Genomic DNA, 27,647 nt, shown 5'->3' on the forward strand with positions numbered 1-27,647 from the left:
ATATTTTGTTTAAAATAATGCTTTACCAGTAAAATTACCTGTTTCTCATCTCTAGGGAATGTGTTTGGAAAGCTTGCAGATACTGTGCAGCACTACGATAGCAGTGCCCTGGGTGTTGCAGGCTGTTAGCATATCCTGAGAAGTGTTTTTAAACTGGTAATAGTAACGGAAATATAGTTTGAAATTTGTCTTTGTACCAAATGTCTATTATCTTGAGTGTGTTCATCAGCTTATTGTTACTGTAACCAAAATACCCAACAAGAACAACTTAGAAAAGGAGAAGTTTGTTTTTACTCAGTTTTAGAGGTCCTGTCCATGGTTGGTTGTGTCCAGGTGAGGGACAGGTGAGACAGACATTATGGTGGAGGAGCACTGCTCTGTTTCTTGAAGCCGGGAAGCAGAGAGACAGACAGGAAGGGGCCATGGACAGAGTCCCCAAGGCTGCACCCTAGTGAAGTACCTCCTCCAGCCACACCCTACCTCCCTTTGGTTACTACCCAGTAGTCCGTTTAAATTGGTGATCCATCAAGTGAATTAATCTACTAATGAGGTTACAGCCTTAATAATCCAGTCTTTTCACCACTGAACATTGGTGACATTGCATAACATAACAAGAGACATTTTTAGATCCAAATCATAACACTGAGTATTCATTGGAAATAAACAAACTGTCCTTTGAAACCCTGCTGTTCCCATTGCCCAGGGATCCACAGTATTTCAGCGATTGGCATGAGGGCACAGAGGCAGACCATGAGGCTAACACTGCACCCAACATGTGGAAGAGAAGGGAGCTTGCTGAGTTCGTGGCTCCTGAAGGCAGTGAGCTGGAACATGCAGGCCTCCTAACATGGGATTCCTATGGACACTGTTGCCCTTTCTTGGAATCTTTGTTCCTTATGCTCCTTCTCAAAACAAGGCTCAGGTGTCCTACGTCCGAAGATTTCACTGGCAGCCTACCCTCTCATTGCTGTCCCTCTGTGATTCTCTTTGAAGCACATTCTGCAGCTGGCAGTACATTACTAGGCATTTGCTCTCCCGAGGGCTGACTGCAGAGCCTTCTCTCTAGCACCCTCATTCCCTGACAGTCTTTGGCAAACAGTAGGGGAAAATATTTCTTGAAAAACAAAAAAAACAGGATAAACAAGAATAGTTTTTTTTCTTTTAATTTAAAGAATGGCATTTGATTTACTGTCATGTGTCTTTAATCATGGAAGTTAATTTACATAACATAATGTTACCAGCTGTGGTCACATAATGTTCACTAGGTTAGCTCTGAAGTTTGTTATCCATAGACTGAGTCACAAAGATCCAGTTCAAGTACCATGAAACTTTGCATTTGCACATTTTAGAAAAGTGAGAAAAAAAGAGGTTATCGGGGCTGGGGATGTGGCTCAAGTGGTAACGCGCCCACCTGGCATGCATGGGGCGCTGGGTTCGATCCTCGGCACCACATTAAAAAAATAAAGATGGTGTGTCCTTAAAAAAAAAAAGAGGTTACTGCCCTAGAAGCATTGGTGGAGCACTGTGGAAACCTTGAAGCCAGCTGGTCCCTGGATTGTGTGCTCCTATAAGAAAGGCCTGAGGGAAGACTGGTTGGGCCACAAGATAAGTGGGGCCAAGCAGACCAGCCCTGTGGCTGCTGTGCTGGATGGCCTGGCCCTCATGGCAAGGGGGTGGAGGCAGGGAGGGCATGTGGAGCCAGCTTCGAAACTTGAGTCAGCTCCACCAAGGAATGAAGGGTTTGCTGGTGAGGAATAGGGTGCTGACACTGACAGTTTTCTGGCTTGGTGTGGAGTACAAGGGCCTGGACTGCTGCTCAGGAGTGTCCTACAAAAGCCCATGTGGAACTCAGTGGGCCATCTCTGAAGCCCGAGTCCCTGAGAGCCACTTCTAAGGAAGGAGGGTGCATGTGGAGCCTCTGAGCCTAGCCCACAGTCCAGAACTCCTGCTCAGCCCTGGTGCGCCTGGGCTCACAGGCTGTTACGTTCCAGACTCTTGCCATTTCCTTGATCCATACCTCAAAACATGTAAAGATATGAAAAGGGAAGTACCAGCTGTGTGATTCCTTTCCCTCTGTGCTTACCAGCTGGTCAGCACCCAGTTGCAGGATAAAGAAAACATTAGGATCACAGTTGATCCCAGCATACTTAGATACACAGGGAAGGCTTCACTTCTGGTGGGGTATATATACATTCAGTACTAGTGTGCTCTGCACGCACAGGAGAGGCCTGGGTTCCACTCCAGAACTGCAGAGGAAGCTACAACAGAGCAGAAGAGACTTAACTTCTGTACTTCACGTTACATGTGCAATTACTTCACAAGCCCATCTTGCCGGAGTTTGGGATGTGCAGGTTGAGCTCCCAATATCAGACTCACTGTCATCTGCAGTTTAATCAAACTCCCAATCCAGAACCACTTGTTTTATGTTGCTGTGTGACATGGGTAGCATTTGGTTTTCCAAGGTCCCTGGTCTTCTCTCCGGTATGGTGTTCTGACACAGCAGGGAGGGAGAATGGGACTCAGGCTCCACCTGGCAATCCTCTACCTCTGCTCCAAACTTTTGTCCTTTCCAGGCTGTCAGGTGTCAGGTGGACGTTTAGGACGAGCCAAGCCAAAAGTCACAGTTCAGCCTTTGCTCTGTTACACGAAGGCACAGGCAAGATGCCAAAGACAAGAGAGCTACCCTGTGTTGCTTTTTCCCCAGGAAGATTCAGGCCAGGAGTCAGATGGCGAGCAGATGGTAGGAGCCTGAAGGAAGGCCTTGCCTGTTGTGGCCTAGGTGAGTGGGGAAGGAGTGCAAGGAGCAGAGACAGGCCCTGGGCTGGAACACAGACCTGTGGCCGAAAGGGCTGGCCAGGCCTCAAGCCAGCTGTGGAGCCCTGGGAGGCTGTGCTGCTTGACCTTTAGCACTGGGCCACTGGCACAGCTGTCCTGCAGGCACTCCCCACCCCAGCCTCTGGAGCTGTGTGTCCTCTTGGCACTTGCTTATGTGCAGAAGCCTCTGAGGAGCACACAGCCTCCCTCTAGAGCTACAACAGGAATTGGCCTTGTCACAAAAGTACAAGCTGTGGAACCCAAGACTAAAGTGGTGGGGGTGTCCCCCAAGGTTAGATTCAGGCCATGGAGTCCTATTAAGACTGGATTGTTACCTTTCCTAGTGTTAGGATAAACTTAGTAAGTGGCTTATTAGAATGTTTATCCCAAAGAGGGTATCACAGCCTAGTGGTGAAAAGTAGAGTATAATTCTAGCTGTAGGGGAGGGCAGACGTCTCCTTGGCTTGGAGGCAGTTTTCACTTTGTTTTTCTGTTTGGTCTTTTCAGAAGTTTGTACAGTGAGTAGAGTACATAAATTTAAAATTAAAGAAAACAGAAGTAGTTTTTCCACAGGAGAGTGCAGTTCCTCCTGCCATGGCTTACCCCCAGCTGTAAAACAGATTGAATGAGACCGAGTCTCGACTCAGCTCTCCTACAAGTTGCTCGTTACCTAGTCGAAGTTCTCCTCTGCCTTCATCATATTGCTAAACAGCTGCCCTGTCAGCAGGCCCTTCTTCACTGGGGGCACACAGTGAGCCAGCAAGTACCAGGTGGCATCGTGGGACCTTGCTTGTGCAGGGATGTTTGCTGAGGGTCTGACTCTGAGTTAGAAGGTTCGGTGAAGGTGGCACTGAGGAAATGGCTTTTGAGTTGAAACCTGATGGAAAGCAAGGGCTGTCTGATTAGAGAAGTGGGGCCGTCTGTGTGTCTAAATCACGGGCACGTGGGCCAGGTCACAGAGCTGTCAGCAACTGCTTTTGCAGGGGGCCGACTGTAGCTGGGCTCTACTTTGCAGCCTCGTGGTCTCTGTTGCATGAATACGTGCTCTGTGTACCTGCAAGCAAGTATAGGATGGTTTGCAGATGACTGAGCTTTCTGATAAAATTATATGACAAGAGTGGATGCTGAGCTACCAGCCATCTCCTGAGGCAGGACCTGGAGAAGGTGGGTCTTGAGGGGGTGAAGGATTGGATTATAGATGAGGCAGGGACCTTCCAAGAGGTTTAGATGAAAGCAAAGGTTGAAATTCAGCTCCCCGGCTCTGTGGCACATGCATCAGAGTCTCTCAGTGCTGGTTTCCCACCCAAGATCCTAGCAGCCAGCAGGGTGGCAGGAAGCAGTCCATGGCAGGTGTGCAGCTGTGACGAGGCCTGAGTGGCTTCACAGACCCTGTTGGAGGCAGGCCTCGACTCTTGTGCCCTGCTGAGGGGCCGGTGGATTCTGGCTGGGAGTCAGTGCTGACATACATGTGTGGGAAGATGGTGTTTGAGTGGGCAGTGACTTGGGTGAATATCAAAATAAATTCTGGTTCTGTCTTGAGCAGCAGGTACATTTGGTGTCACTAAAAGTGGAGCTGCTAGAGACAGGGGAGGGCCGAGGGGATGGGGCATCGGGACCCGAGAGCTGGGTTTAAACAGGTTGCACTTAAGGTTGGGGAGCCTCATAAGTGAACATGGTACCTGGCAGATTTGGGGAATGGAGCTGAGAAGGCTGGGGCCAGAGACAAGCCTCTGGAGCTGGCCTGAGGCACCCTAAGGAGACAACTCGGAGAAGACCGCCCTTCCCTCGGCAGGGTCTGATTTCAGAATTGAGAATAGTTCTGATATCTGTTTGACGTGTGTCCTTGGAGTGAAAACCAGAGGAGAAGCAGCCCCTGGGCACAGTCCTCATGCAGCTCGTTTTCCTCTGGCTTACTTGTGGTGTCCCTGGTTCTTGAGAGGAAGGCCCACAGTACAAGGCAGGCGTCCCATCCTGGGCACTTCCAGGATAACGTGATGTGGTTGAGAGGTGCCCAGGTGTGCAGAGTTAAAGCCCTGGACTTGTTTGTGAGCTTGCTGGGTGTTTCCTGGTACAGGGTGGTTCAGTGTGTGGCAGCCTTCTGTAGCAGGAGGTGGCCCTGTGGGCCCTGCCTCCTACCCAGCCGTGTGTGCCACACAGCCTTCTGCTGCTGCTGCACAGGCTTCAGGGCACACGGTGCCACTCTGAGCCACTCTGATCCTGCTACTAGCATGCAATTGCCACCCCTCTGAGGCCTGTTTCCTTGCCTTTGGTGCTTTGGTGGTGGCTGTAGCTCCCCATTTGTGTGTCTGGTGTAGAGCATGCACAGTGGCAGCAGGGCCACTGATGCTCCTGTGGTCTTGTGGCTAGCCAGCCCAGTGTCCCTTCCTGCGGAGGAGCCTGCCTTCCTGCGTCTGTGCTGCTGCTCACTGGAACTGGGTTTGTGTTCCGCCCAGGCCTCTTTCCTTTTTTAATTGGTGTGTGGCTGAGCTGCTGTAACCCTGAACTGTGTTTGATGTGAAGTTCTCCGCCTCGCCCTCTGCATGCTGGTTAGTTTTATGAAATCCAGATGATGGGGAAAAGCAGGGTGTGTGTACAGTTTGTTTTGAAACGTTGTTTTTAGGGAATTCGGCTTGCTATTTCTTACTATCTGTGGGACAACATGATGCTTCCTGTGTAGTTTGGATTTTTGAAAAAGAAATAATTTTATTTTTCCAGCTCTTTTTAAAGTTTAATAAAGTGCACAGTGAATGGGAGTCGGAGTGCACTGGTTGCGTAAGAGCCTGTGTCGCGTTGGTGCTAACCCGTGTGTGATAGGTGCCATCCGTGCCGGAGCGTCCAACGTGGGGTTGTGGCCCTCCCCATCTTGAGAAGCCAGCTGTTGGCTGCTTGAAAACTGAGAAGTGGGCGGCTGGTTTCAGCTCAGGAGCTGTTGTTGTTGTCCTAGAGAGGAGAATGTGGTTCTCTGTGGTTGGAAGGACAGAACCGGTGAGTTTCTTGAGGGCTCTTCCGGGATCCTTGACAAAGGCTTCTCCTCCAGGCCACTTGTTCAGGCCTGTTGATAATTAACTTGCTTGTGAAGAACCACTGAATGTAGCTGTGATTACACACCCAAGTGGTTGGTGCTCTCTTTATGCTGTAAATTCTTAAGGTTTGTAAAAACATAAAGCCTTTATATGCTTTTTATTTGAGAGAAAAGCCATAATATTTGATCCTGCTGGTTACAGAATGGTGAAAACCGCTTTATTTAAACAATGATAACTGCAGCTGTGTGGCTTGCCAGGGCTGAGGACTGGAATAGCCACCACCTGACTGTTAGCTGCACTGAGTGGGGTTCCTGTAACCTTTCTCCAAAACCTGTTTTCTTTTTCTTTTTCTTTTTTTTTTTTTTTAAGCAACATGAGAATGACAAGTTTAAAAGTACTTAGGACCTTTTACTAGCCCGTGTAAAAATGGAAGGTTAGTTAGTGCTTTAAAGATGTTTGTGCTTTTAGACTAGATACTGATTAAGTTTTTAAAACTCATCTTAAAACACAAGATGCCTCTATTAAAAAGAAGAAAGGCAGTGTTGGTTAATATGCCTCTCACTATTTGAGGAGCAGTTTGCTTCCAGAAACTGTAATTTCATCCTTTGAAGGGATTGAGACCATCCTCTTGTGTCGTTCGTTCATGGCCCTGTTCCACCATGTGGGAAATCCTGGTGGAGAGTGCAGTCACCTCGTCGGGGCCCTTTGTGAAGACCACTCCCTGGCGCACAGAGCGACTCTGTTAGGTCGTTTGAAAGGACAAAGTGCCTCTGTGACTTTTACCTGTGAACAAGAAAATAGTATATTTTTGTGCCAAAAGAAAAATAGTAAATTATTTTAAAAGAATGATTCTTTCACTGATTTTTTTAAAAAATTATGGCCCAAGGGCTAATTTCTTGGATTGACTGAAATATTGATGGATTTTGTTATAGTAGTAAAATAGGAAGAATATGAATTGTCAGTCCTCTGATGAACTGTCTTCTCACAGTGTGGTGCACGTAAAGCCCAGACTGTGCTGGCCTTGTTCCGCCTCCCCATCAGGCTTACGGGTCCAGGTGTGCCCCTGTGCAGATCCACCGTGGCAAGCTCTGTGAGGAGGGAAGGGTCCCTCCAAGGGCCTCTCACCACTCTGCGAGTCCAAGGAAAGCTTGGGGTGCCTCCTCCCTGGCAACAGTCTCTCTCTCTCTCTCTCTCTCTCTCTCTCTCTCTCTCTCTCTCTCTCTCACACACACACACACACACACACACACACACACTGCTGGGGTTTCTTGGGCCTTCTTGGGACCCAGCTTCAGCCTCTTCTGCCTCTTCATTCTGTGAAGAGAGAAGAGTTGGGTGATGGGGTGTGTTTTGGTTTTTTCTCTTTATATTTGATACAAAAAGAGTAAGCAACAAACCAATGGGATTAGCATTTCGCCCATGAAGGTCAAGCTTGCCTTGTGTATCATACCATGTCTGTTAGGATGATTTATCATTTGCTCTCAGGGTTGCCAGTGTTGAAGCTATGTAAGGAATGAATTTTAGAACTGATTATTTAAACATTAAGGTAATTCCTACCAAAAAGAGAACTCTTCCGAATGTTTCTTAAACTCCAGTTTGGATTTTGATAGTTTGGCGATAAAGCCTTTGAAGCCCTGAGAACTGTGGGTGTGAGCTAGCTGTGTGCTGCACAGGGCTCTTAGGTCCCAGGCCCACATTGTTTACAGCTCCAGCCGGGCGCCAGGCTGGCCTCCGCACCTGAGAACAATGGGCTGGGCCAGGCAGCTTGGCAGCACCTTCTTCCTCCAGCATTTTTTTTTTTCCTTCTGGATTGTTGCTTAATGATGTTTTCGTGCTGTTACTCATACGGACTCCCACACACTCTGTTTGCTCCTGGAGTGTCTGGAGTGCCGGCTCCTGCTTATGCCTGTATCCACCTAAGGCAGAGGATGGGTGCCTTTGCCCGCTTCTGAGAAGGCAGGTGAGGAGCCAGAGCGGGCCTGAGGAGCAGCCTTCCCCTCCTCGGCTGAGGCGGCTGGAAGTGCAGTTGTGCGTTTGCTCTGCTGTGCTCAGGTGTGACCATCTAGAGGTAAAGCTGAGCTGAGGTTCTGTTGCGCCCTCTTCTCCCTCTGCCCTCCTTTCTCTCTCTCCTCAAAGCCCCTTTCCTCTGAGAAGGAGAGTGGCTACCAGTGCATTTTAAGCTTGGGATGCAGACCCCCTGTGGGTGGCATCTCTGTGTCCCTTGACCCCTGTATGTGTTCCCTGTCAGTCTCCCTGTTGGGAATCAGGGAGAGGGCATGTCCTGCTTACTGTGAAGGGAACCAGCCTGTTGAATGAGGAGTGGGTAATCCTAAATGGTTGTGATGTTAATTTTGCAAATAATAAGTAGACCAAAATGCAGTATTTTTAAATACCATCTTAGATACCTTTAGGCAATAACTTCTTAATATTATTTAGCTCTTATGTATTGCTCTACTATGTCGTGTTCTCAATTACAATGGCACTCATTGTTTTACTCATGGTTAGAAACCAGAGCATAATGTTTGTGTGTATGTTGTTATAAGATCTTATTTTGACCAGTTATCTGCATAATTATAATTTCATTACTAGTTACTCTGGTTACTGATAGCATACATACTGTGAAAATCCTTCAATATCAGAGCAGGGCTGTTCAATAAAAATATATTGTGAACCACATCGGTAATTAGACATTTTCTATTAGCTACATTTTTTAAAAAAGAAACAATTGAAATTCATTTTTATAATGCTTCATTTTATTTACTACACTCAAAATGTTGCTTTAGCATGTGATCAGCGTAAAAGTCAGTATTTCCAAACATGCCTTGAAATCTCGGTGTCTTATACTCAGATGCCTATTCTAAAGCCATGTTTCAAGGGTTGTACTGGATGACACGGTTGTAGGCTGACGAATACCAGTCCACCAACAGCCATAACCTGCTGTATGTTCCTGAACTGACTTCTAGTTGGTATGTACAAAGCTTCTGCTTTCAGCTTTAGTGACTGATGTGCTGTCTGCTAACATGCAGTGGCAGAGAAGGCATAACTTCTGCACCTCACTTTCCTTCCCCAACTGGGAAAGGGATAGAACTACCATAGATTGAGTTAATCACATTTGCGTCTGTGTAAAATAGAAGCTAATGTGTCACATAATAAATTTTGAGTTCGGTCTTACTGGGCCGGGTTATATTATTGTGCATTACTATTTAGAAATTGGGCATAAATTAAGTGGTTTAATGAATTTTATCTTACATATTTTTTTATCCTAGGCTAACGTGTTATTTCTATTGAGATGAAATGGGCAGGTAGTAAGGGGGCTTCCTACAGCTAGGGAATTGTAAGGGCTCAGCAGTTGGGTTTTCCTTTGTACCTGTCCAGTAGCTGTCCATTTCCAGTATGTCTGGCTTCTTTCTCTGCTGTCCAGGTTGTCAGACCAGGACTACTGTGGGCAGATTGACACAGCGAGCCTCTTATAGTTGGGCCAACAGTATGGTATTGGGGATGAAAGTAACTATCCTTATGCTCTGATGCAGATGATCAGAAATTCCTTAGTGGTCTTTCATCTCAAGTTACTCCTCTATAAATTTGTTTTTCTGAAATAACCACCAGAGGCATTGTAAATTCTCTACAGCAGTTGGGTTCACAGATTTTTACAGAAGGTATGTGACTGAGCTGCACAGGAAGTGAGCTCATCTATCATCTGATACACTTAGGCTTTCTAACTTTCTAAACTAATTTTACGAAGATGTATTGCTAATTCCTATGTAATAGACATGTATCTGTTCCTTCTTCACTTACTAAAGTATTCATCCATCCATTAAAACTTCAGACTCCTTATCCCAGTAAATATGCACTCCAGGGGAACAAGGAAAACCCCATGGTGAGCACAAATGAGAAGAGATGGCGGCTGGTGGGTGGCAGGTGAGCCTAGGGGTCGAATGAATCTGGGCAGATTCATGGCATCAGAAGGATGTTTTGTGTGGAGAGAATGACAACATCAGGAACATGAGTCAGCGTAGGGTGACGTGGAGCATGATTGGGAGCGGTTTGTACTTGAACCCGAGCTGGGGAGCTTCAAGTGCCTATGCAGAGGCAGCTTGTGACCACGGAGAAGTCTGGTCAGGTCAGATGGTTCCCACTAGGCTTTAGGAGAGGCAGATTGGCAGTGGAGAGGCAAACACCTCTGCTGCAAGATGGCGTCCTGGTCTTGCTGGAGGTTTCTGAAATTCATGATCAGTTTACTTTAATATTTAAATTTGGATTTGCAGATTTCATGTTGTGTGTAATATTGTAAGTTGCCTAATTAAAGCAGCACAGGATTTCAGGTTACTTAGATGTACTTGTTACGGACATGGGGTCTGCAACCTCACCATGTGTAGTAGATGTCTAGAATGTCGTTTTGATGTAGTAGGTTTAATGGAGTCCTTGGGCTGTGATTCCTGAATGTCAGATTGATTGAAGACGTTCCTGACAAGAGCAACCTGCAGTAGTCAGGGTTGTCATGGCCCTTCCTAGATGAGCTTGAGTACCAAGGAGCCCCTGCAGATGGGCAACAGGGAGAGGCAGAGCAGAGTTGTTATGCCATAAAGAGTCATCGTCTTACAGTTTGTCTAAGTAGGCAGTTGAGGGGCTTTTATATTCATGGCAGTATTCTAAAGCATACCAGAAATGGGGAAAGGAATCTTGATTTATTGTTTTAAAATATGTGTTTGTTATTTTTACTAAAATACTCCTATTGCTCGCACATGAGGATAGTTTTTATTATTTAAAGTACAAAGTCAGTGTTGTATTAATCAAAAGATACTACTACGTGAAAACATGGGTAAGGAAGAGCCTATTCCCACCAGCAGTGGTTCTGACATTCAGTAAGCATTGCTTTTCTATCAGTCAAGCAGGAAACAGAACAACAAAGTCTTTGTTTTAGAACTTTAAAAAAATCTGAGCCTGGCGCAGTTGCGCAGGCCTGTAATCCCAGCGGCTCAGGAGGCTGAGGGAGGAGGATGATGAGTTCAAACCACCCTCAGCAAAAGCAAGATGATAAGCAACGCAGTGAGACCCTGTCTCTAAATAAAGAATTCAAAATAGAGCTGGAGATGTGGCTCAGTGGTCTGAGCCTCATACCCCCCCCCCCCCAAAAAAAAAAAATCTGGCCTAAGTAACAGGGAACAGTAATGTAGCAGTACCAGAAAAGGAAGGGGGTTCAGTATCCTGGCAGAGTGATTGATGCCTACAAGCAAGCAGAGGCCCTCCGGGCAGGTAGGCTCCATCCAGGCAGCCATGTCTCTTTTCACATGTGCAAACACAGAGCTCATGGCAGGAGGGGCACGCAGGGGAGGCTTGTTGAATGAGCAGAATGGTCATTTGAACAGCTGTGTTGTGCAATTAAGAAGTTGTTTGTATCTCACAAAGATATCAATATGTGACACTTGGACTAATTAGATCATTAACCCAGTTTAACAGCAGCTGGGGCTGCCTTAGAAGTCAGGTCCTGGACTGGGGTTATAGCTCAGTGGTAGAGTGCTCGCCTCTTATGTGGAAGGCACTGGGTTCCATCCTCAGCACCACATAAAAATAAAATACAGTTATTGTGTCCATCTACAACTAAAAAAAATAAAATAAAAATAAAATAAAGAAGTCAGGTCCTGTATGTGCCTTGGGCCCCTTGACCAAAGAAGGTGGTACCATGGACAGGTGAGGTTTTAGAAGTCAGGTCTTGTGTGTTCCTGGATCCCTGACCAAGGAAGGTGGTACCTGCTCAGGTGAGGTCAGGTAAAAAGTGTAGTTTACTGACGTTGCTAAGTGACTGGCTGAGGTCAGAAAATTGCCATTTGTTGGGTATCTAGTATGGGTTCATTCTGTCTGAAAGGCGCAGGATTTGCCCTGCTCCAGGGAGGCTTCTATGGCAAGAGTCGAGGCCTGCCTCCAACAGGGTCTGTGAAGCCACTCAGGCCTCGTCACAGCTGCACACCTGCCATGGACTGCTTCCTGCCACCCTGCTGGCTGCTAGGATCTTGGGTGGGAAACCAGCACTGAGAGACTCTGATGCATGTGCCACAGAGCCGGGGAGCTGAATTTCAACCTTTGCTTTCATCTAAACCTCTTGGAAGGTCCCTGCCTCATCTATAATCCAATCCTTCACCCCCTCAAGACCCACCTTCTCCAGGTCCTGCCTCAGGAGATGGCTGGTAGCTCAGCATCCACTCTTGTCATATAATTTTATCAGAAAGCTCAGTCATCTGCAAACCATCCTATACTTGCTTGCAGGTACACAGAGCACGTATTCATGCAACAGAGACCACGAGGCTGCAAAGTAGAGCCCAGCTACAGTCGGCCCCCTGCAAAAGCAGTGATTACTCTCCAGTGCTGGGCTACCTCACGGGGCTGCCTGCAACTGGGGGAATGCAGCTGTGTAGACGTGGAACAGTAAATTGTTAACAAATGGGGGAAATGTGGATAGTTTCCAACTGAAAATTGCATCATCACAGGGTCTTGTAAAAAATCTATTTTAATTAAGTGACTTGCTAAAATCATTGTTTTTTTCCCTTTCTGTGGTATTTTATATACTTTCTTGTATGAGGTAATAATTCCTAAGTGTTTAAGTTGATATGAATTTACCTTTGTCATGGCTTAAAAATGTATGTACTCAATCATAGAATGTCAGTAATACCCAAATAAGATTTCATGTGTAATTTTTCCTTTGATGATCCTAGAAAACTATCCAGTGTTAATTTTTATCTTGTAATTGTGTTGTCTAAGTAGAATATAGATGATTCTGTAATTATACATATACCTAAGTATGTGTCATTTTATTATGAAAGAATAATGTAACAACTTTATATGGCTTGGGTTTTGTAGCTTTACTATTTGTTTAGAGTTACAAAGTGTAAGTTACAGTATTTAATGCATACTTTTCTCATACTACCTCAGTCCCTCTTATTATTGACCACAAAAAAAAAAAACAACTCGTTTTCTCTTTTTAAATTTTGAAAAGAACATGGATGTAAGGGTGAATTGCAGAGGGTAGAAATCCTGCCCCGTGGTTAACAGCATTTGTCATGTGAGTGCTGATTATTGACTTGCAAGCTGCTTGGACCCTTCTTGGTCAGTTCAGGATTCTAAGTCCATTTCAGTCTTATCGGCTGATTTATGAAAATTGATTTTTTTCAGGAGCTTTTTTTTTTTTCCAAATTTGGAATCAAAAAGTAGAAATATTTTCTATAGTTTCTTCAGGTGTAGCAAGTGGAGTATTGATTCTGTTGAAGTAGTTCAGAGCTCTGGAGTGAGGTGCAGCTCTCTGCGCGCTCACGGCAAGTTTTGGTTTGTTGCACTTTGCTGCCCATTTCATTTCCTGCTGTGCACTCAGCTTCTTACCTTGTTTTTCTGTAGGGCGCTGGCCAGGATAAACTGGGCATCTATGTCAAGTCTGTCGTGAAAGGAGGTGCTGCAGATGTGGTCAGTATCACTGCTGAGGAGGCAGGCTTTTGATGTCCTGTGCTTGATGGATGATGGGATGGGTGCTATGTGCTGGTGCCCCTGCTGAGCGGGACTGGGCAGGACTAGGGGGACAGCCAGTCTGCTCACACTGCTTCTCTTCTCCCGCAATGTGTCTGCACACTGCATGGTGGGCCAGGATGGACGACTAGCAGCAGGAGACCAGCTCCTCAGTGTGGATGGACGCAGTCTGGTGGGGCTCTCTCAGGAAAGGTATGACCCATGGATTATTTGAAAGCTTAGTGTTTTTATGTGATTTTCACATACAGTTTTGAAATTGGGAGATGAAAGCTAAAAAGCTCTGTGCCCTTATTATTCTATAGTATTTTAAGTGTAAACTCCTAGTGTATTTGACATTTCCTTTGCTATCAAATTATAACTATATATTTTAGTCTAGAATACTTTCTTATAAACTAGAGATACACACACACACACACACACATATACTCAGTACTTTCTGAAATTTATAATTTTTGAATATCATCTTTTTTTTTTCTAACAGGAATGAACCCAGGGGTGCTCTACTATTGAGCTACATCCATAGCCCCATTTATTTTATTTTATTTATTTTTTTGGCAGGGGGTGAGGGAATGGAGACAGAGTATCACTAAATACCCAGGTTGACATCAAACTTGGGGATTCCCCTGCCTCAACCTCCTAAGTAGCTAAGATTATAGAGATATGCCACCACACACCCAGCTAATCTTACTATCTTAATATATTAGGGGATATGTTAGCATGCATTTATGGTTCATTTTTCAAAGGAAGGAAGTGGCAGAAGGTAATTTGTCTGAAAGTCAGAATTGTCCAAAATGGCAAATGAGGCTGGGTGACATGATTGGTGGCTGTGTTTGCCATGGATGACAAAGTGACAGTGAATATGGTTTCATTTTTCTTACACTGGTGACATTCTCTTCCCAGGGCAGCAGAACTTATGACAAGAACAAGTTCCGTGGTTACACTCGAGGTAGCAAAGCAAGGTGCCATCTATCACGGCCTGGCCACCCTCCTCAACCAGCCATCCCCCATGATGCAGAGAAGTAAGGACCATGAAGTGCTCGCTGACCAGGGGCAGCTGGCTTCTGCTGACCCTATGCTGTGTGCTAGATGTATCAGACATGACTTGTTAATAGTTACAGCAGAACCAGTGCTGGTATTATCACTGTCTCAGTTCTGAAAATAAGGATGTCAAGGCTGAAAGCACAATAGCAAGACTCAGATGGTGCCACCTGCCCTGGGAGCCCATTCTGATCCTCCAGTTCCTTTCTGCTCCCGTGGAGCTGATCCCGTGCTGCTAATAAGCTTCTGTAGGCCAGGAGCAAATAGGTGCTTAGCCAGTCGTGAGTGAGTAAAGATTCAGTTTTGATAGGCAAGCCTAGGGTGGGAGGTCCTTAAAGGACATGGCGCATTCTTTACTGAAGGAATGTTCACACATGTGCTGAAGTAAGCTATGTATCTTACTTAGTGTATGTAATTCACTTTAAATTAAAAATTCAGTTTTTAAAATAATTTATTTGTGGGAACTATGTTTGTATAATTACATCAAAAACATCTCACGATGAAATTAATATAAACTCAAGTCTTTTTAAAGAATCCCTTCAGAAACCTCAAGGAGAAAAACATAATGACTCACTCTCTGAAGTCATCGCATACCTTCCAGATCTCTGAAATAATACCCTTTTTAATATGTGCACAGCTTGTGAAGTGTGGTCTTCACAGAGCCCTCTTCTCCACAGAACCTGACATCTGTAGCTGGAAGTAGCATGCCAGGCCCTGGCAGTCTGCGCCTTTGCTTACTGAAGCCAGCAGGCGGGGAGGGCGCCCCAGCTAACCACACATTCATCATGAGCCTTGCCTCTGCGTGCCTCTTACATTTGACCCCACCCCATACAACAGGACACAAGCAACCTAGACTTTGAGTTAGAAGCCAGAGAGGGAAGCCCCTAAGTGCACACAGCAGATCAGAGTCGGCAGCAGATAGAACATGGGACGCAGACAGCTGGCACCATAACAATGCCATGACCCCATCGATCCAGTGACAAGACCATTTGCAAGTCTTGAGGAACAAGCAGACCACATTTGTCTCCTGGTTTTTAAATTTACTTTAGAAGGGGTTATTTACATGGGTGTCATTTGATGAGAATAGAATTTTAGAAGTATATTTTTTTCTGTAGATACTGGTTAAGTGAGATGCTTTCTATATTCTCAGGATTTTTATTTGAAAGCTTTTTAACAGTTCTATACAAAGAATCTACCTTTACATAAAAATCACTATTTTCTTGCTGGGAAAAGTTCTTATGAAATTTAAATATTTTTAGAATTTGTCTTCCTTTTAAAGCTAAACAAGGTGTCTAAGATCTTTCAACCAATGAAGAGATATTGAATGTACTTTGATTTCAGTTTCAGATCGACGTGGCTCAGGTAAACCCCGACCAAAGAGTGAAGGTTTTGAGCTCTATAATAATTCAGCTCAAAATGGGTCGCCAGAGAGTCCTCAGCTGCCCTGGGCAGAGTACAGTGAGCCAAAGAAATTGCCAGATGACAGACTGATGAAAAACAGAGCTGACCATCGCTCTAGCCCCAACGTGGCAAGTAAGAGGGGTCACTTCCTTCCTTAGTACCCACGTGGTCACAGTCAGCAGTGAGGGGGCATGGTTCTGTGTTAGCTATTCAGGTGTCATCACCTGCGTATTTTGGCGGAGTGAGAGACAAGGGGTGTCGGGACTAACATTCTTAACATTCTTTTCTTGTAACAGAAGTAAAAGCCCAGTTGATGCTCTGGGCAAAATGTCTTGGTAATGTCTTTGACCAAGATTGGCAAATTACCAACTGAAGCCAAGATGGTTTTGACATTTTTCAGGGGTTGTTAACAGAAAGGAGGAGAAGTTATAGTAGGAAACACAGTGAGGCACAAGATTCTCAAAGCCTGGCGTGCTCACTATTTACCCTATCCCTAGTCTTGGAAAAAAGCTCTGGGCTGGGTCTGCAAGCTGGGTGGACCCAGCTTCTCTCCCACCTCATGTGTTTCTCTGATCTGTGGTGTGAACAGTGTGGTGGTATGTGGGACACCATTGCTTCCTTTAAGGACACTCTCACCTGCTTCTCAGGTGGTTGGTTTGCTATGAAACCTTTCCCTGTTTCCAACAGATCAGCCGCCGAGTCCTGGAGGGAAGAGCCCATATTCCTCTGGAACCACAGCCAAGATAACGTCTGTCTCCACCGGGAACCTCTGCGCTGAGGTCTGATTGATGTGCTGTGGCTCTCACCTCTCTTAGGTCCTTAGGTCCCCTGGGACCATCCCAGTTACCTAAAGCAGCTCTTATCAGCAAAGTGGCCTTGGTTCTGACTCTCAGATTTATAGCATTTAATTTTTGGATTTTTAGTAACTAGTCAGGTAAATTCATGTTGAACTAAATGAAATGTGTTTTATTATTCACAATATGGAGTCAAACACTTTTAATTTTTAATACAGTATTTAACATATATAGGGTTTTTTATCTTAAAACAGATCACTGGAAACAGAATTAATCTCTTTAAAGTTGCAAATGACTCACTCTTCCTTGTTCTTCACAATTTGCAGGAGCAGAGCCCTCCACCCAGACCTGAAGCCTACCCCATCCCGACTCAGACATACACCAGAGAATATTTCACGTTCCCAGCCTCCAAATCCCAGGATCGCATGGTTCCTCCTCAGAACCAGTGGCCAGACTATGAGGAGAAGCCCCACATGCACACAGATAGCAGTCATGCCAGTGTTGCCATTCAGGTTAGAAGCAAGTGGTTCCACAAACCTCTGCACCTGCGAGGGAACAAAAGGGACCAGTGAGACAGGGTGATGAGCGCTTTCTGAGGCACAGTTGGAATTTTCTCTAGAACAGTGAGGTTACCTCTTTCTTTTTTCTTTTATGGTTTTGTGGTCTGAGGAAAAAAGACATAGTGTAGAATATAGGATAAGTGAGAGAATGGCTTCTGCGTGCTCTTGTGTCTGTGCAAGGAAGCCTTAGTGGCAGAAGGCCTTGCACTTCTGGGGCAGGGCTCCCTGAGGCAGGACAGAGCAGTGAGAACCAGGGATGTCATTTGCACTTTGTTTCTGTCTCCATCCCTGGAGCTTGTCATGCACCTGGGAAGTGGGGCTGGTAGACACAGGGTAGTCTGTGCTGCTGTGGTGGAGGGTCCCGCTGAGGGCCAGCAAAGCGAGGGCTTGGTGTGAGTGGAACCAAATAAGAAGTACCTGCTTGAGAGCCAATCTTCCATTCAGGTGTCAGAGAAGACCTGAGCCTCAAGGTGGGGTTTGAGCTGAACCTTGAAGGGTGAGAGAAGCAGGCAGGCAGAGAGGAGAGCATCCCACTCACAGGGGGCAGTGCATGAGGAGAGCCATAGCCCATTTTCTGAGGGCAGAAGTGGTCCTCTGGTCTGATCCACTGGCCCATCCTGCCTTTTCCTGATGGCCCACGGCAGCCTGGTTCTGTGAGTGTTGGATGCCCTTCCTCGCCCCTGCCTGGATGTCTTGCCAGACCACAGGTGCAGAGTCGCAGACCCTGCGGCAGTTCCACAGATTCCATGTAATTCAATACTTCATGTAGTGTGTAGACTGTGTGTCCTGGTAATGAAGAAGCTCTTTTTGTTTGAAAAGTAAAGCTGTAGCTAAGTGTTGGAAGTAAATGTCCCATTTTTCCATTATGCTGTTGTATTTTAAAGTGATACTTTCTCTTTTTTGTTTATGGAAAGTGTGTTCATTTCTTTTTTCTTTCATGTGCACATAAAACCTCATGGCCATCGGGATTATAGCACTGCCTTTTTTACATTTCCAGGATAGGAATGGATTTTTCTCAGATGGATGGGCCTTGCCCATGGACACATCTCTGTTAAAGAGCTTATAAAGCTAGTCCTGAGCTTCAGGACTCATTCAGAAATGGTCCAGGGGTGGATTAAATGGCTTAAATATAATAATTCCTCTTTGTGAGGATTAGAATTCTTGTTAAAGAGGACTCACTGCTCTGCCCTTCGTATAGTAAGAGTGCACTCACTTTTTCTCAGAAGCCAGCTGCGAGGCTGGTAGCCCTTGTGCACTGTCCTTGGAGCACAAGGAAGGCACCAGCAGCCATGGGCCTGACTGTTCCTGTGATGCAGAGGGGACGGCTCATCCTTCCTTGGGCAGATCAGTTCACCGCAGTCCCTCTTGGCTAGTGAGCCACAGGGTGGCCCCAGCCTCCAGTCCAGACCCTCGTTCATCAGTTTTTGTAGTCTGTCTTCTCCACAAATGTGAAATGTCTGTGAATTGGGGGTGATTTCTTCTGGTGAATAACTGAAGTATAAAATTTCTCCTTTTTCTTTTCCCAGCGTGTTGCCCGTTCCCAAGAAGAGCTTCGGGAAGAGAAAGCTTACCAGCTTGAGCGACAGCAAGTAGAGGCAGTTATGGATCGGAAATCTGACAGTGACCTGTGGATAAATCAGAGCTCCTCGGTGGAATCCAGCACCTCCAGCCAAGAGCACCTGAACCATTCCTCCAAGTCGGCCACCCCTGCTTCCACACTGAGCAAAAGTGGCCCCGGCCGATGGAAAACACCAGCAGCAGTGCTGCCCACCCCAGTGGCCATCTCCCAGCCCATCAGAACAGAGCTGCCTCCGCCTCCGCCTCCGCCTCCGCCTCCTGTCCACTACGCTGGAGACTTTGATGGGATGCCAATGGATTTGCCTCTCCCACCCCCTCCCGCCAACCAGGTGGTTCCACAGTCGGCCCAGGCAGCTGCAGAACGGAAGAAGAGGGAGGAGCACCAGAGGTGGTATGAGAAGGAGAAGGCCCGCCTGGAAGAGGAGCGTGAGAGGAAGCGCAGGGAGCAGGAGAGGAAGCTGGGCCAGATGCGTACACCACCTCTGCACCCTGCTCCCTTCCCTCCCCTGGCCACCCCTCAGGCAAAGCCTGAAAAGCCATCCACACTCCAGAGGCCCCAGGAGACAGTTATTCGCGAGCTGCAACCCCAGCAGCAGCCCCGTACCATCGAGCGCAGAGACTTGCAGTATATCACCATCAGCAAAGAGGAGCTTTCCTCTGGGGACAGCCTGTCTCCAGACCCTTGGAAGCGGGACGCCAGGGAGAAGCTGGAGAAGCAGCAACAGCTGCACATCGTGGACATGCTGAGCAAGGAGATCCACGAGCTGCAGAGCAGGGCAGAGCGCACTGCAGAGGAGAGCGACCGCCTGCGCAAGCTCATGCTGGAGTGGCAGTTCCAGAAGAGACTGCAGGAGTCCAAGCAGAAGGACGAGGACGACGAGGAGGAGGAGGATGATGATGTGGACACCATGCTGATCATGCAGCGCCTGGAGGCCGAGCGGAGAGCCAGGGTAAAGGGCAAAGCTCCTGGGTCGTGGTATCTGTGCTCCCTGCTTGAGCTGCCGCATATGTGTCCCGGAGGCAGCCAGGCCCGTGGACAGGAAGGAGTAGAGTGGGCTTTGGTTCAGCATGCTCGCTGTAGGAAGGGTGTTTGCCCCTGACCCACAGAAGTGAGCTGGGACGGAACGTGGTGCTGGAAGTTCTGGTACTGGTGCTTTGACAAGAATTAAATCCACTGTTGTCTTAATTAGCAGCCTCATAATTAAGGGAGATAATAGGTATTTGCTAATGACCACTAATAATCTTGATCAGGGGTCTGCAAAGCTTTCCTTAAAGGGCCAGACAGTAAATACTTGGCTTGCCCTCATGGACTCTGCTGTGAGGCACAGTGGGTGTGCCTGTGCTGACAAAGCACGTACAAACGTGTCAGGTCACTCTCCTGATCCTGACTGGGAGCAAAGAATGTGAAAGTGTTAAATCATTGCCAGGCACGGTCTTTATAGTAATTATACCATTGATGAAGCAGGTATTTATCAGATTAATAGTTTCACTATTATAGTATAAAGATATTGAGAACTTTTGATCTTACCTTATTTCTCTATATTTTGGAAATTACTTTTGTTTCAAATAAATATTTAAAACCAAAATTTACTTTAATTCAATTACTTATTAAGATGCCAAATTTTAGATGAAAGATTCTTTGTTGCCTCATCCAGAGAGGCACTTTACTAATTTGTCATTGAACATGAACTTGTGGAGAGTGCTGTTGTTGAGGTCCTGTTGGTGATCTCAGTGTTCCTTTTTAATCTGCACAGTGCAGTGTTGGCAGGAGACAGCCACGAGCATGTTCTCTTGGTCTTGGATTTAGTTTCTAATTTCAGCTCTAATTTAATGCAGTGAATTGAAGGGCTGAAACAGTACTGATTGTAGGTCAGCCCTCTTATCCTCCCACCCTATGATGAAATTCAACTTTAGAGAATACCTGTGAGCACGCAAGAGCCAATAGTGGGGTCCTTTTCAGTTTGCTCACACACGTGCTTCTTAGGCACACACACACACACGTACATACATGTGTGTATATGTGTATATATATATATGTTTTATATATATAAAATCAATATCAGCCAAATGTGTTAGTAACTTTGCCCCATAACTTTATCCTGAGTCCCTTTTAGACTCATAAGTTTCTTAAATGAGACCAAAATGTGATTTTAATGACAACATTGTTTTATTTAGTAAGTCATCAGTAATAAACTCCCTTAAGAATGATGGTATTTCAATTAGAAGTGCTTTCTTTGAAAGAGCTACTGTTTGGTAAGAGCCAGGAACTTTTGCAATTGGTCCTTTGAGTAGTTTCCCCGAGCGCACGCAGAGCTGAAGCTCTCGGGAACACTCACTGTTCTGGCCAGCTCTGGTGCACCCGCTGCACACTGGCCAGGGGCCCTGCTGTGTGCCAGGAGACAGGTCATTGCTCAGGGAGGTACAGCTCAGCTGTGACTGCCCAGCAGTCACAGGTGCAGGGAAAGCACAGCTCTGCCTGTGGTGTAGACCATGCTCCCCGAGCAGGCAATGTGAGCACTCGACTACTGAAGCCCTGCTCCAGCAGCCAGTGAGAGTGGGCAGCTGCAGCATAACATTTCTGTAGGATTCTTCTGTGTGAAGATGAAATTTTTATTGAAGGTCTGTCAGAGTTTTTCCAGATGGTTAAAACCCTGAATATTTCAAAGCCTTTTAGTCTGGATTATATTTGGGAAAGCTTTTTATAAGAATTTAATAAAAGTATTATTTTTTTCCTCCATTAATTACATTAAGGTTAATATCGTAGTGTCCGAATAAGAGACCAAAGGAAATTTGGCTTTTTTGGTTTCTATGTATCTTAATGCTGAAGCCCAAGTATTTAATACCATGTGGACACTTTCCTACTTCTCATATGAGAAGTTAGCTTGCAGTTCTTCAGTTTTCTCTCAGGTTGTCCAAAAACATGAAGCATGATAGCAACAAAGTATGCCGATGGCAGAATTCAGGTCTGAGTCTAACTTTTTTTTTCACGCTTCATCTTTCTTTTTTTTTCCTTCTCTGTTGCCTGCAGCAGACTGCTGTGCCAGCAATCTCTGTTCTAGATTTGGTATGTTCTTGTTTCCTTCCTTTGGTGCTTCTCCTGTCTCGATTTTCCTTCCTCCTCTGGTGGTGGCTGTTTTATGTTCTCAGTGGGTCAGCTCTGCCCAGGGTCTCCTAGACCAGGGGACTGGCCCTGTGACTCTCTAGAAGCATGCTTTTGAATGTTACTAGATTTAGTTACTTTTTACTTTTCTCTGTTAACTTTAAGTGTTACTGTTTGTTTATGGTTTTGATCTTTTCTCAGTTTTAGTTATAATTTGCTTCTGTGTATTCTTACGTAGTCATTAGTATGTGAGCGAAACAACTAAAGTTTGCAATGAGTAATCTATTTCATTCTTGTTATATTAATAGATTTTACATGTTCAGTTGTTATAAGCTCAGTTGAAATGATATTCAGTTGCCACTTTCTTTACTAATCCAGCGTGGAATCTTAGCTTATCAGCCATACCAGATGATCAGGTCGTGCTCTGTTGTGAGTCCAACATGTTTGTCAGTTTGGGGAAGTTCTGGTTGAAGAGTTACTGCTCTTCACGCTTAAGAAGCAGATGTGTAACCTGCTAGACCGTCACATTCTGACTGATCTGTATTTACTGACTTGAAGCCATTTTGTTCTGGATCAACTGCGGGGTGAAATGGAGGCAGCCCCGGGCAGCACTGCAAATATTTCTTAATCTGGGTTTGTCTTGATGCTGTTTCACCAGTCCCCTCTTCAGCACAGGGACAGTGTCACCCACAGAAAAGCTTTCTTAAGATGTGTTACTTCCCTGGTAACCAGAAAGCATATTATATGAGCTCTGCGTCTTTTCCTTTTGTTTTATTTATGTAAAGAAAAAATGAAAAATATATATATTCCCCCTACTTTGTATGTGAGGTGTCCATAGATGTAAATGGAAAATATCAATCAGGTGGTAGAGCATTTAACATTTGTCAGTGTCCACCATGTGGCAGGCACAGGCCTGAGGCTCTAAGAGGCTGACTCTGCTCTACAAGAGTCTGAATGCCATGAGACATTGATGGATGAGCGGCAATGATTAAGAATAATGGGCACACTTAGATTTCTTTTTTATATTTATTTTTTAGTGTAGTTGGACACAGTGCCTTTATTTTATTTATTTTTATGTGGTGCTGATGATCGAACCCAGGGCCTCCCACGTGCTAGGTGAGCGCTCTACCGCTGAGCTACAACCCCAGCCCACACTTAGATTTTAATTTCAAAGAAACAGTTCTGAGCATCTAAAAAGACAAGTATTTTGAGTATTAATAGTCACATAACCCACATGTTTCTGAGCATTTCTCAGCTCAGCCTTGGTGAGTATCCGTGTTACTGATAATGTGCCGTTGTCTGCAGCATGCCCGTGCTGTCAGATCTGGCAGGTTGCCCGGGAGCCTCCTGAAGGGTTAGTGGGCAGTGACAAGCATGTGGTCTTCAGGGAGCAGCTTGGAGACGTGTCCTAGCGCATCTCACTCCTGGCGGGAGCAGCGGCATTCCCACAGTGGGAGGCTGCCTAGGCTGGCTCCTGCCCTTCCACCCCTTCAGTGGCCCCTGCCACCTCAGGGCTGCACGATGCCAGTGCCACACCCCCTTACCCTTGAGACCTGGAGACCTCCTGCCTGTCTCCTCAAGCAGTCAGTGTTCAGGACTGAAGCCCTTCTGCCTGCAGCCTCCTAGCAGCCCCTGCCTCCACCCTCTTCGTTCCAGTGAAGGCTCAGCTGCTCACCTGGGGACTTTTGCCGTCTCCATAACCCCTCTCTCTGTTCAAGAACCGTTGGCCTCTCTGCCTTAGCACTTGACCACCTTGGTCCCTTAGCCTGAGCTGCTGTCCCTTCCTGCCTGGTCATGGGGAGAGTATGGTGGCACTCTCTGTTCTGCCCCTGCCCCTTCACAAGGTCTCTAGACAGAGCAGCCCTAGCAGCCTCAGAGACCCCAGCCCTCCTGAGTGAGTCTCTGCCCCACAAGAACACGTTCTGGTTCTCCCTGCAGTCTGTCTGGCTCCATGTCCTCCTTAGTGCCCATGCGGCTGCCTGCCCGCTCCCATGTGATGACTCTCAGTGTGCCTGCCAGCTCGTACCTGAGCGCCATGTCATCTCCCTGGGGTTGCCCTGGCTGGTTGCCTCCCGCCATGACATCTTGTGGCCATGCTGCCCAGCGCTGTGCCCTGTGCCCTCCTCCCCAGCTCTTGATCACCCTTCCCCCTCACTGCTTGTGTGTCCTCCATCCCTAAACATGGCTCATCCCATGTGCATTCGCCTCTGTGGGTAGCAGTGATATTTGTCCATTTCTGGAGGTGTTCTAGCATGTGGTTGATGGTCAGTAATGGCCAGGCAAGTGGCTCTGGGGCCAGATCCCCGAACTCCAAGGGCATGTGGAGAGGGAGAGGCTGAGAGGCCCCCCAAGTCTTGATCCCTGAGTGATGTACCACCCTGTTCAACCCACAGTGTCTCTAGAGGAGCCACAGGCCAGCAGAGCTTTGCCTGCAGGGTCTTTCCCTTAGCTCCAACAGGCAGATTTGGCTCCAGGAGACCTGGGCATGTCTGAACCGGTCCTGCCTATGGAGCCCATCCAAGTAGGGTCCAGGGCAGGTGGTCCCTGGGCTTTTGAAAGCTTCACAGGCAGAGGTTCACAGGGCAGCTTGCTAGTCCTCCTGCCCAGTGACAGTGTGCATAACCCCTGCCATTTTTGCTCTAGGTTGCCAAATAATCGCTTCTGTTTCTCCTTTCCTCATAACAAACCTGCCAAGTGGGTGAGTGAAAGAGCCAAGCCTGGTGTGAGTCTGGCCTGCCGTCACAGACCCGGCCACAGCAGCATTGCCTGTCCCCCAGTCCAGAGTACTCCTGGTGCTACACAAAGCACCTCCTTGTCATAGAGCAGTGCTGCTGGCCACTCACTCCACCAGACAGTCCCAGGGCCTGGCCAGCGCCAGTGGTTGTCTCAGCTTTGCCTTTTACCACACTTCAGTGGTCATCTGCTGACCAGAATAATGTGAGACCCAACAGCAGTGCTCCTCCTCTTTGGCCAGGATGCCTTTTGGTTTTAGAAGCTCTTCTGGATGCCTTGTGTGAAAACCCCAGCTGGCCCTCCCATCCCATGCCACTCTCTAGCCTGGCTTTGGTGTGTGCAGCAGGCATTAGACACAGAGAGTGGAGGGGATGAGATCAAAAGCCTATCTAGGGAAGTGACCTTCAGGAGGAGGTGTACTGCCTGTGTACCATTTACACCGGAGCACCCTGGACAGAGACAGGCCCTGCCCAGTATGGACAGTGACTCCCCAAGGAGGGCAGAGTTACTGAAGGAATCAGGAAGAGAAACGTGTTCATCTCACTGCCAGTGAATGTGTGTCATGGAGAAAACAGAACTCACCTGTGGGTGCAAGACCAGAGCTGGCCTAAAGGAGCACCAGGTGCATGTCTTACTGCCTGCTTGGGGTCACTCTGCTTTGTCTCTGTCACTGAGACAGTGCAGCAGCTGAGCTCTGGGTCTTACAATTCTAATCAGTTTCCTTGGATTAGGAAAAGGCAGCAGTAGCGAGTAGGCTGGGCTGAGGCAGGGACACATGGTGCTGTCGTGGGGAGGGCTGTTTCTTAAGAAGAGCTTTGACCATAGCATGGGGGAGCTTTCTCTTGGATAAGCAGCTGCATGGCAGAGCTGGGCTCAGGGAACCAATGCCTGTTGTAATGAATTATCTAATTGTGGATGTTCTTTATCTTTTGGCCTTAATGTTTTGCTTTTGTTTTTGTTTTTGGTGGTGGTGGTGGTGGGGGTCACTTCCAGTAGGAGTGAGCAGGAAAGGTGTATAGAGGAAGGAAGATTCTTAAGGACTTTAGCAAGAGTTCAAATTGTCTGTTTGGTGAAAATGTCAAAAAAGCCAAGGTATCATGGCCCACTTCCTGTTCAGATATTAACCCCTACTGTCTGCCTTGGGGATCCTGTAGTAAATGGAGAGAGAAGGCGGGTGTTTGTGGCCTGAAACTGTGCCCATTTAGATCTCAGCCTGCACTTTTTAAAACAGAAGTACTCATGGATGTGCGGACTGCCAGTCAGCAGGGCCATAGCCCACCCGTGCATGCTGGGTCCTGGTCCGGAGCGTCTGTTCCCCAGGCGTTTCGTCCTCTCCATGTGTAGCAGAGAGCTGACCTGACTGAAGTCCAGTGTCCCATCAGGCAGGTGTCGCTAGGTTGCAGAGTGGTCAGACTTGTAATTGATGTTCCAATGCCTTTTACTCTCAACGAACATAAACCACCCAGTTCAATGTACTTTAGGAACTGTTATTTTGAGTAAATCAATAGATTCTTTTTTTCTCATTAATGCTTTGGAGGGGGCAGGAGGGGAAATAAATGACATATTTTTGGAGAATAAAACAGTTTCTTTTGGAAATGAAAATACATGAATTAGCCTAAGAGTGGAAAGAAACTTCTTAATTGTAATAGCACCAATTAATATTTCTTACTTTAAAATTAGTAACTAATGAGCTGATCACAAGGAAACGGCCTCTTACTTGCTGTCCACCATCCTGATTTAAAGGCATAGAGCTTTTCTGTAGACGATGCCTGTTCATAGATTTATTTGTAAGACAGACAGGTGCTTGTGGAAATCCTGCCATTCTCGCCTCCTGTGGTGACGCTCCTGCTGGGCTGGAAGAGATAACAGCTTGCCTCGGGTACCAGGCACTAGGCTTTGCTACACCGGCCTTATTTAGCGTGGCTCTGGGAAGTGCAGCATGAGGAGCGCCTTGCTTGGAAGGGAAACGCCTGCTGCGGGGCGCAGCCCAGACTCCGAGCTGCTTTTCTCAGAACTTGTGAGCTCTGCGCTCTGCTGCTGCTGTGTGGGTGCTATTTCTCATGATGGGTGCTGAGGGCTGAAGTTCTCAACAGGCCTCTCCCTTGCCTAGCTTGCAGGCCACTTGGGCCTGCTCTGCTCCTGCTGCAAACCCACCCTGCAGCTGAGCATGCTGACCTTCTCTGCGCTGATGGCTAGGTCATGCTAAAAGAAAAGTTCATCTGTCCCCTACAAGGCCACTTCAGTTGTTCTGAGTTGTTTTAGCATTGTTAACTGATATGAAGAAACTAATAACACAGGTTAATTTATTCTTTCCAATCAGATATGGTGTTTTGTTCCACAGGAATCAAGGAATAGAGAAGTTGCTAATGTTTCTTTGCTTTCCCCAAAAATTAAATTCATAAGTTAACATTTTAAATTTTGTTGGGATCAATTTATAGAAAAATTGGTAATTTTCTAGATATTTGAAATACATCATAGCAATTTTATGTAAGGCAGTTTTGCAGTGGTTAAAGATTGAACTAGATGGCTTTGAGTAATCTTAGAAATTTTAAATCGTTCTTTTGATGGTGTGTCATGGTGTGGCTATGGGTGTCCTGTAGCCCACCCAGCTCCATGCCAGATGAGAAGAAATGTGCAGGGGTTTCAAAGTTACACTGTCTCAGGCTGTCATGTAAAAAATAGCCACATATCCCAATGAAAAAGGAGAGTCTTAGTGTTGTTCTGGCCAATAATCCGGAGTTTCTGTCTAAAAAAGGTATTTTAACCTGTGATGTACAGAGAAATGTGACCAGGAGGATAAGGAGCTAAAAAAACAAATAGAAGGAGTACCTAGGTAATGGGAAGATGTCCTCACATGTTTGAATGTCATGAAGTAAAGACATTACATTTTTGTGTTATTTCAAAAAGGCAGAACCTAAGTGACCAAAAAAAAAGAAAAACTAAGATGATGGATTCGGGACCAACATAAGAACTTTTGACTAGTCGTTACCTAAGTGTACCCTGTGAGGGGTTGGCAGTGGTCCCCGGGCATTTTGCAGGTGCAGACAAAAGTGAATCAGAATGAGTTCCTTTCAAACCTCAGGTTCAGGATGGGTCC

At 46.4% G+C, this 27,647-nt stretch overlaps 1 protein-coding gene across 21 annotated transcripts in view; it reads left to right on the plus strand.

The window, feature by feature from the left end:
• Positions 1–27,647, plus strand: part of Afdn (afadin, adherens junction formation factor) — a 126,869-nt gene that overhangs the window by 89,554 nt on the left and 9,668 nt on the right. For 11 of the 21 annotated variants that reach the window (XM_058580898.1, XM_058580899.1, XM_058580905.1 and 8 more), the window contains 7 exons: positions 13,221–13,286; positions 13,465–13,538; positions 14,247–14,365; positions 15,726–15,917; positions 16,473–16,564; positions 16,906–17,091; positions 18,666–19,667. In XM_058580898.1, coding sequence (XP_058436881.1) covers positions 13,221–13,286; positions 13,465–13,538; positions 14,247–14,365; positions 15,726–15,917; positions 16,473–16,564; positions 16,906–17,091; positions 18,666–19,667 — 1,731 coding nt within the window. Of the gene's footprint in view, positions 1–13,220; positions 13,287–13,464; positions 13,539–14,246; positions 14,366–15,725; positions 15,918–16,472; positions 16,565–16,905; positions 17,092–18,665; positions 19,668–21,745; positions 21,782–27,647 lie in introns of all 21 variants that reach the window. The other 10 variants (XM_058580893.1, XM_058580896.1, XM_058580891.1 and 7 more) reach the window with 1 other exon arrangement.

The sequence above is a fragment of the Marmota monax genome, unplaced genomic scaffold, assembly GCF_021218885.2.
Source record: "Marmota monax isolate L192 unplaced genomic scaffold, Marmota_monax_Labrador192_F-V1.1 WCK01_AAM20220418_F8-fsc00083, whole genome shotgun sequence".
NCBI classification, from domain to species: Eukaryota; Metazoa; Chordata; class Mammalia; order Rodentia; family Sciuridae; genus Marmota; species Marmota monax.